This window comes from Ostrea edulis, chromosome 2 (genome assembly GCF_947568905.1).
Source record: "Ostrea edulis chromosome 2, xbOstEdul1.1, whole genome shotgun sequence".
NCBI classification, from domain to species: Eukaryota; Metazoa; Mollusca; class Bivalvia; order Ostreida; family Ostreidae; genus Ostrea; species Ostrea edulis.
Genome location: NC_079165.1, coordinates 37,421,892 through 37,431,891, shown reverse-complemented (window position 1 = coordinate 37,431,891; position 10,000 = coordinate 37,421,892). Strand labels below are relative to the sequence as shown.

The following is a 10,000-nucleotide window of genomic DNA, read 5'->3' as shown; positions in this document are numbered from 1 at the left end:
ACAAATTACATCATTTAATTCTTGTAATTACATTAGACCAAAGACAACACACCAACATCCATCCCGTGTTAATTAAACACTATATTATATTTAATATTCACATCAATTTCAACAAGACACCTGCCATCATTTAATACGAAAATCTTATACACTTCAAGATCGGGCTTGATTAACGATACACATAATCATGTGATAATTTCATTATTATGAAAATGTAAGAATCAACTTCATATGAAGTGTATAATAAACTGACCTTTTAATATATATCATAGATTTATAAATGAAATCAGACAATATATGTACCAACCTTAACAATTGACAAAGACAAAAGTTCGGAATCAAACAATTCTGACTGTAGTTCCATTCTTTTCCTTCTGACATTGAAAGCTGTTAAAGTTCCATCCCCACTGATATGCAAATCGAAATTTCATGTTAGTAAAAGTATCTCCTCAACTAATTCATCATATAAACACTTTTTTTGAGTGGAATTTTATAAATTTTTTTTTTATAAATTAATGCAACAATGTTGATGCATATAATTTTCATTATTCAAGATTTCAACATCTAATCTCTTTTGCAGTAGTTAGGACCTGTTTCTGAAATCCATCTGTTATTCACATGAGAGAAATAATCGAGATTTGTGAACACCACATTCTTGACATTAAATTTTATTGCGGCAAACCACCTATTTCACTTAGGTATAAAGATGTACATGCTGATTCACGCATATTTCATCTTAAGAATGTCTTTGCTAGCCGCAATTCGCAAATTCCAGTAGCTTTACCTTGATGCCAATAGCATTTTTTGCTGATCATCGATGGCCATGTCACTGATGTAGTCTTCGTTCTCCTTCATATCCATCACTGCTGTCTTCGTTCTCAGGTCCCAAAGCTGCTCTAGGAGGAAACCGATATTAATCAAGCTTGATTGTAAGTGCCTAGCAACTTTTAAAACAGCTAATGCAATTTATATGAAAACTTGGTATGGCTTTATCCATGTACATTATAATACGTCATGTATACTTATAGACAATGTATATGTATCAAAGTCTTTATTATGCGCTATTCAATTTACTGGGCAAGTCAAAATTACTGGAAGGACATTATGATTCCCCATGCTTACACATGAATACCATACACCCAATGCCTGCATTCTTGACTGCTATTAAGCAGACACCTAAAACCTATTTGGCCTGGAAGTAACTTTGACCTTGGGCATACTGACCTCAAGGCAATAGGGACATGTGCATGTTGATGTGTATCAGACCATTATGTATGAAGTCCAAGACGTAAACATTCTCCGGCTTACATCTGTTGCACTAGATCCTTAACACATATAAAACCCGTCTAACCTGGAAGTGACCTTGACCTTGGACAATGTCTGCACATTGATGTGCATCAACATACCAAGTATGAAGCGTGTGGTGTAAAGCATTCTCCTGTGATATGTTGAACTACATGTGAAGGTCTCGCTGGCACGTGCACAGCAACATGACTCTCCTTGGAGAGGGGGGGATAAAATAGGGTTGTGCTACGTAAAATCTTTCCCTTGCCATTGGTCACAATGACAATGCTTTAAAATTCATTGCTTAGGTGCCATTATTACTAGGTAGTGCAGTTCACTGTTTTTCGTTCTTACTGTGTCATTGATTTCGTCTGAAATCTTTGATCTTTTGTATATTGCATGCTGGGATTCCAGATGCAGTGCGCAGACACCAATAAACACTTGCAACAAAAGACATGTAGAACATGTAGGCTAATTTAATAGCATTTTACTCGTTACCTTTGAAATGTTATTTACAATTTTTGAGTAAAATTTTCATTAAGAAATGAACAATTTTCTGCACTTTTCCAAAGTCTTTGAATACTTTTCCTGGATGAAGCAAGCTTTTAAATAAAAACAACCATTTGTTTTCATCTTGGCGCACCAGTGAAAATCTGTGGTATGTGTGGCGTGAAGTAAGGGGAGAATACCACAACATAACATACTAAACAAATTAACGAAAAACAGCTTGTTTGAGTTTATACTGACGGGTAGAGTAATATTGATGAAGGAGAGCAAAGAGAGGTAACTCATCACTTGGATTAAGCCCTAAAATAACAACCTGTGTTTCCACTAACTTAACTGACCCTACATTATACCCCACCCTAGAATTTTCTTAAAACAAATTGTTCAAGAGATTATTGAATAAATAGTGTTTTGAAGTGGACTCTTCTATCTGCTTCTTATCAAAACATACCAAGTTGGATTAATGATTATGATAAATGATCACCCCATGTTCATTAGGTTGATACTGGTATGCCTGCATGATTGAAATGTTTCTTTGTGTACACTTAAAATAAAGTTTGAGTAAAAAATTTATTTCTTACCAATCTACTCTAATTTCGTCATGAATGATAGTGGAGACACAACAATAACTATTTCTGGCCTGATTCATTCATACAAGTCTTCAAAATATTACCTTGATATGACCATCATCATCTCCAGAAGCGAGGAAGTTTTCACCAGTTACTTGCAAACAGTATATGGGTGAACTGTTAAATCAAATGATTTGAAAATGTAATTATTCTAGTACATTTAAAATTGAAACTAGCAGCTGGAGACCTTCACACACATAAGCTGAAAATGCAAATTCCGAGATAAGTTTGTACCTATGGGCAGCTTTGATCTTCTGTTTAACAGATCCTGTATTAAGATCTACCACTTGTATAGATTTATCTTTAGATGCTGTGTACAGATGAATTCCGTCTTTGGAGAATCTGAGAGCCCTGCAAGCTTTTTTGTGATGTTCCAGTGTCATTAATTCATTGTTTTCTCCAGTGGTGGAATATGTGTGACTGTAAATGTAGAGTTTTACTTAATCATAAAATATAAGCTTCATTTGAAAAGAAACTTCAACAAAAAAATTATTTTATCATTAAAACTTATTTAATCAGAGTATAAAATTCATAATAGATTCAGATGATGTAATTAACAAGGTAATTACATGTACATCATAAAATATGCACATCAATATTACTATATTCATTCACTTCAAAAAAATCATTTAAATGATATCTAAATTCTACACTTAACGCACTACATCCATCTCTTAACTTGCCACTTACATAGTGACATCTCCCCCTATATGTCCTGCTGCAATCACATCGCGACCTGGATGAAAGCTAATATCTACCACCAAATCATTAAACTTCAAGTCTTTTGGTTTATCATCATTCGCTTTCTAAAAAAAAAAAGTTTACTTTTGTAATGAACAGATCCAGTACAAAACCATCAATACATTTAACATGTTTAGCCACAGCGAACGTAAATTTACTAACATATCATAACCCTGCACACAAAGTTCGGGGGGGGGGGGGGGGTATATTGGTTTCATTTCATTTGTCTGTCTGTACACATTTTGTCCAAAATTTTCTCAGAGACTGCTTGTATATATTTTACCAAATTTTGAGGAAATGTTGTATACTACATGTAAACCTGTGCACCTGGTATTTTAAACTATTTTCAGATCAATACATACAATTTTGAGAAAGCTGTAGCCATTTTTAGATAGTTTTCGTGATACTTTAATAAAACCTGCCAGTATCCTCTCCACAAACAACATTTGGGGATGTATTGGTTTCATATTGTCTGTCTATCTGCCTTTCCATCTATCAATCTGTTGTTGGGACTATTATTAATTTGATTTCACCTAGTCTGTCTGTGTGTCTGCTTTTAAAGGGACATGGACATGATTTGAGCTGAAAATTTTCAAATTTTATTTTTCCATTTTTAATGTTCAAAATGCTTAACTAAGTTTCTAATGGTCAGCAAAAATTTTAATGTCAGTTGTCGAGGTACATGGGCAATACAGAGCTCACAATTCTTTGTTATGTAAACAAGACTTGTGCCCTGTTTTTGTTTACATGTAAGCTAGATAAACCAGTAAAAATTGGTTTAAAGCAGATTTTTCAATTTACAAGTTAATTCTGACCATAATTTAATAGTCGTTAGTGTTTAAAACATCTAATTTTGTTTTAAAGGACACATCTCGTGTTTTCAAAGTATACAGAATTATATGCATTTTGTCTTCCTTATGCTTATAGAAATTAATTGTAATAGTTCGTTCATTGAAGTATTGCGATAATTTGCCACAATACGGACTTAAATCTAAGCCCCGATTTCAAAAAGCCTAGTTAATTAGATAGGTAGTCACGTGGTACAGTGACGTCATATGCGACCTTCGTCGATCAACTTGTTGTAATAGTAGTGTTAGATATTTTTAAAAACTCGGGTTTTAGGGGCCTAATTTATTTACCATGGATAACATTTATTTCGATGTTGACAAATTTCCCGAGTCTTATATCTTTTAGCCACCAGTGCATACAAATAGCGACCCAAATGTACCGAGGAAAGCGAATATGAAATTTGCGAGTAAATAATGTTTACATGGGATCACTGTCTAAACACTATTTGGTAATGCCATTTCTGTAAACAACTGTAATTAGTGTTGTTGCTTTTCTAAAATAAACAGGGCAATTATTATAAAATTTATTTTTGGAGAAGTTAGATAGGCCTAAATTATAATACGATTATGTAGCATTGACAACTAGGCCTACTGTCACGGGTGCATTTCGGGGGAAAAAATATAATAAAAATGATCAAACTTATTGTGAAAATCACAATACTTTTAAATTATTTTATTCAAGCAATTTTATTAATCATTATATTTTGTTATCTACACGTTGTTACTTAGGAAGTGGGAGCGCGGCGTGCTGTTGTTGTAAACACGTACGCGTTCCTTAAAAAAAAAAAATGAAAGCATTATAATTCAATTCAAAGTTGGGAAATATCATATTTTATTATTTATAATTGAAAGTTCTATTATCTTTTATCTTTAAATTTCGTTTTTAAAACTACCAATTGGTAGACACTGCTAGCAAAGTTCTGTCTATATGTTGTTACAAGGTGAAGGTCAGTTGATGCGAGTATGTATTGAATTTGAGAGCAGAACGGAATGCATATGCGGTAGGCCTATATGTAACAGTGCGAAGCTTCGATAGAACCATTTTCTCGCAGTTTAAATACGTCTTTGTCCAAGAGCTTGTTTGAAAAAGTACAGGGACAAATTCTACTGGGTTTTTTTTAATGGTAAAGTCGTTATGCCGACAAAAAATATTCACGTCTTGTCCCTCATACCTTCCTTCGAAAATTGAAAAAAACACAGTCCAAATCATCTCTACTGACAGCAAGTACACCCTTAAACGGCACAAAACAACCCAGTGCAGTGTTATTTACAAACCGTTAATGTGATAATTGTTTGTTTGTCAATTAAATCTAATCTGTTTATGAAATGGCTAACAACTGTTTTCAAATCTTCTCGCTCGAGGTCGCATATGACGTCACAGATAATGGCGCGTAAAATATCGAAGAAAATATGCATATCGCAAGATTTGAATTTCATCGCTATCAAACTCGAAAACTACGCAAACTGTTTCTTTTAAAACACATGTAAAGTAGTTTTAGGCATGAAATGAATTAATTTTGCTGAAAAAATTAAAAAGTTTAAAAACATGCGATGTGTCCTTTAAGCATGCTATTTTCCATCAAGCAATCTATATCATAATGTAAACAAAAACATGGCGAGCCTTGTTTACATAACAAAGAATTGTGAGTGCTGTATTTCACGTGTAACTCAAAAACTGATCTTCAAATTTTGGTTAACAATTAGAAATACGTTAGTTAAGCACTGTAAACAATAAAAATGGAAAAATAAAATTTTCAGCTCAACCATGTCCATGCCCCTTTAATGCATTCAAACATAATAAGTAAACAGGCTATATTCAATGTTCCAAAGAGCAATATAAGTCACAAAGCACTCTAACCCATGGGTTTACTGTAAAGTGTACATTTTACTTCATAATCAAAGAAAGGTAGCCTTATACTACCAAATGTGCACATGCTGCGATAGATTCACAGCTATCTAAAAATAAACAATCTTGTCAGGTATGAGTCAATTAAAGGGCAATCCAAATAAAAGATTCAAATGATATTTTAAAGTTAAATGAAAGAGATACAAGCTCAAGTGTTACAAAGGCCACCGAGAGAATCCTATGGGTTTCTCCACAGACAATTATATTACTTGGGTTCCAAATTACTTTTAAAGTACTCTAAATTTACTGTAAACTTGAAACCAAGCGATTAATTGCCTGTAGGTGGCAGCCAAGGGACAAAAAAACCTACCCTGAAATCCATGTGTTTTTCACCAGGGTTTGACATTTACTTTTTTGAGCACTAGACCAGTCAGGCTACTTCAAATAATTTTAACTAGACCTGACCTTACATCCACTTGCCCAGACCAACTTTTCAGAAAAAACCTGATAGTTTCTCCAAATTTAAATACTTAATTCAAATGACAAATGTTTGAACTAAAAAGTATTTGATTGTCTCCAAAAAATCTTTAGTCTCGTCATTTAATTTGATGCTTTTATTTTCAAACACATTTTCTACCCAGCACGGAAATCCTTTAGTACACTTAGAATAAAATGACCTCAACAATTTTTTTGAAATTTCTATTTCATAAGCCCTGCTTTGTTTTTTCCCAACCTTATCCTTTTTTTCTCTTGGGACATCTTTCCTTGAGGATGATAAGTCATATTGAATATAGAGACATTCCATCACATATGTCAACACCGAAAAATGGCTGTTTACAACGTAATTTATTAACTTGATCAACACTTTCTTATATATAATATTCAAATAAACTGAGTTTTTAAAAAATGAAAATGAATTCAATTTATATTTATCTGAAACATAACTTTACACACATTAACATCGAGTAGATGTCGTAAAATATCACTTCCGACCGCGATTTATTTAGTAGGACTAAAAATAGAGATTATGCCATCATGCAGTTCAAAATTGCTCACAAACTCTTTACAGATTTTTTTGGTTAAGAATAATTTAAAAATATATTATGGTTTAAAGTAAAGCTTCTTGTTAATTTTTCAACAGGACCAGTCGGACTAGTAAATCGACATTTTAGCCAACCAGACCTATCATATTCGGTCGGTCAGACGTGCCTTAGTGTCAAACACTGTTCACATAATGTATAAACGGCCTGAGTTCAATTCAGGAAGTAGCCATTCAGCTACCAACATCAAACAGTTCCTTTGTAAACAATTGATAATTTCTACAAATTACACAAAATTTCCTAATCAGGGTTACAAAAATTAAGAGAAAAGAATAAAGGGAAATCAGAAAAATCATGCATGAACAAATTTATTCTGCAATACAATAGGGGATTTTCGAGTTCTTCCGTTCCGTGCGTATTTTGTGTTTTAGAATCTACCTAAGTCACTTAATTTGGCGATTTTTTTAGGCATGCTTTCTTCCAGTTTAGCTAACAATCAGACGAGTTTGTTCATTTATTTAACTCAGTGGTTTTGATACCGAATTTAAGTACCAGTGCCATTGGTGTGTGGCAGAGGGATGTAATACGGATTTACGCAAGAGGGGAAAACAGGCACGTAGCATAGTTTTTCGGGGGGGGGGGGGGGGGGGGGGGGGCCGTTATCCGTATGTTAGGGGTAGCGTATCATGTATATTGCATAAGAATCCCCCCCCCCCCCCCCCCCCAAATTCTGATTACTTGAATCGTAGGGAGAGCATATTATGGATTCACTTCATAAATTGCATTCGTACCATTCACTTCTGCCGCCATAAAAAGTCGGATGGGGGGGGGCTTGGTGGTTGTCTCACGAAATATATCTTTATTTGTATATATAAATAATAGAAAGTTATGGTTGTTAAAATGGGGACCATTCCCTCCCCCTCCCACATTCTATGTGCATGCCTCAGAAGTACCAATATATCCATTATCGGATTTGCAATGCTGAAGTCACCGTTCATTCCAATGGTGCCCAATATTTATAAAGATAAATCATGACATAATAACTTTCAATAGCTGGTATATGTCCTCATTTAATTTTCCCCCACAATTTTATTGATGATTTCCAACAATTCAGTCATTCAGTCAGTTTTCTTTACCAATCGGCAATTGACTTTCAAGAGCTTGAGATCAATTCTTTTTACGTATCTACACCAACATTTTTAGAAAGGATTTCCAAATTTAGATTATAGGGCCAATCGCAAGCTTACATATAGCCTTTGTATATTACTTTTACGGTAAAAGTAACAAGAAACACTTATCTATTACAAAAATTTCTTTAGTTCGATTATACTTGCATAGAATCATCGTCCATTTCAATAGGTTGTAGGCCCTACATGTATATACACTTACACAAGACTTTGTGTATTTATGTTAACTACGATAAACCGGATATGACCATGCCTAAAAAAGTATGACGTAATAGTGACTAAATGCAGAATAAACACGGATATGGAAGAACTCGAAAATCCCCTATTGACTGAGTTCATTTTGATAGGACAATTACCAGTGTGATACCTCTATAGTGAAATTACTTGATGACTTTCCACATATTTAATCTATACCCAAATAAAAAGAAGCCAGATGGGAGTATTAGTCCTATTAGGTCAAATCTAGTTATAACTGACTTTCCTGGGCTTCAGTTCACACAGTGTCTCTTACAGATAAATAAGAGGACTATTAAAATGAAAAACAGACTTTCTAGTTTTAACATTGTCAAGTAGTACAGAAATCTGCAACTTATTCAGTTATGTCTCGAAATCTGTGGGCAGTACAATAACATGCACTTGATAGATAAAACATATCTATTTCATATCTCTTTAAGTACATGGATATGTAACATTGCATTGTACTGTGTAACAATTTTAACAAACATCACTAAATCTAGTGATCATGAGTAATTAACAATCAACAAAATTTCATGCATCTTTCACGTCTCTAAATCTCTGAAATTAAGATAACGAACTCAGCGAATTTCGAATCTTAATGTATCTAAGCTCAGTTTATAGTAATATATATTGAAATAAATAAACAAACACACGTGTGTCTTATTCGTCGCCATTTTCGGGTGTCATTAATTCGTGCCATTAATATTCGTGACTATAGCAGAACTAATCATCATTTAATATTATCAAATGAAATACGTAAAAATATGTTTTAATGTTAGAGTAATACTAATGTATATGTATGATTATGTTTCCCCATTCTTTTCGTTAAAGAAATCATTGCAGAATAATTTAGGTACGAGTTACTTGGAATTTCCCCATCAACCGACATCCGTTCAAAACTAACACCGATCGGGCCCTGTCAATTATTCTTGTCTATTTTTTGTTTGGAGAGTAATCCATTTGATACAGATGGGGAAGTTAGAATCCAAGAACGTAGAAGATCTTCAACTTACAGTTCCGTTCAAGCCGTTTGCGATTGTGACTGTGTCTTTACCAGCATTTTCATTGCTGTATTGTTTTCTGCATGGTATAATTTTTCGGTTTAATGACGTCAACGAAACCGTTTGTAAGGTATTGTACTAAATTCAACTCCATCAAAGAATATATTTGATCAGGATAATATTTTATGCTAAAACCTAGGTAGATTTCAAATTATATTATAATACATGGTTAATGCAATTGGGCGTGGCTCTGTGCATGTGGCTCCAATTTATCAAGATCCATACCATGTCTGCTAATTATATACTGATGCCATAAAATGTGTATTTTATGGTTCTGTTGTTCTTACCATAATTATGGTACATGTATACTGGCAATTTTATAACAGTTTGCACATGCATAAGATTCCTTTTTTCCTTATGATAAGGAAAAGGGAAGCTGCTCAGAGTTTGAGGTGATTGATTACTTTAAATGCATCACCAAGTAAGCAGTACAAATAAGTTTAGATAATAATAAATAAAAAAAACCCACCCAAAACCTGGGGATAAATTTTAAAGCCAGTACAATTTTAATTTGCATACATGTACAGGATTGTACACCCTTCCATAATAAATCAATTCATCTGCAATTTCTTTTGACCTGCATAGTAAATGGGTTAAATATTCATAATATTGAATCGATTGTC

The 10,000-nt window shown here is 33.6% G+C and overlaps 2 protein-coding genes across 3 annotated transcripts in view; one reads left to right on the top strand and one right to left on the bottom strand.

The window, feature by feature from the left end:
* The window catches only part of LOC125679111 (WD repeat-containing protein 55-like), a 13,388-nt gene extending 4,371 nt beyond the window's left edge, over positions 1-9,017 (bottom strand). Inside the window, exons 1-6 of one of the 2 annotated variants that reach the window (XM_048918066.2) lie at positions 8,970-9,017; positions 3,108-3,223; positions 2,652-2,837; positions 2,462-2,534; positions 785-891; positions 308-407 (exon numbers count right to left, since the gene is read on the bottom strand). In XM_048918066.2, coding sequence (XP_048774023.2) covers positions 308-407; positions 785-891; positions 2,462-2,534; positions 2,652-2,837; positions 3,108-3,223; positions 8,970-8,990 — 603 coding nt within the window. In that variant the 5' untranslated portion in view covers positions 8,991-9,017. Of the gene's footprint in view, positions 1-307; positions 408-784; positions 892-2,461; positions 2,535-2,651; positions 2,838-3,107; positions 3,224-6,585; positions 7,498-8,969 lie in introns of those variants that run through there. The other variant, XM_048918065.2, reaches the window with a different exon arrangement.
* Positions 9,018-9,169: 152 nt separating this feature from the next.
* LOC125679116 (post-GPI attachment to proteins factor 2-like) overlaps positions 9,170-10,000 on the top strand; it is a 13,699-nt gene continuing 12,868 nt past the window's right edge. The window contains exon 1 of the mRNA XM_048918078.2: positions 9,170-9,447. Within this exon, the coding sequence (XP_048774035.2) occupies positions 9,286-9,447 (162 nt within the window). The 5' untranslated portion in view covers positions 9,170-9,285. The remainder of the gene's footprint in view (positions 9,448-10,000) is intronic.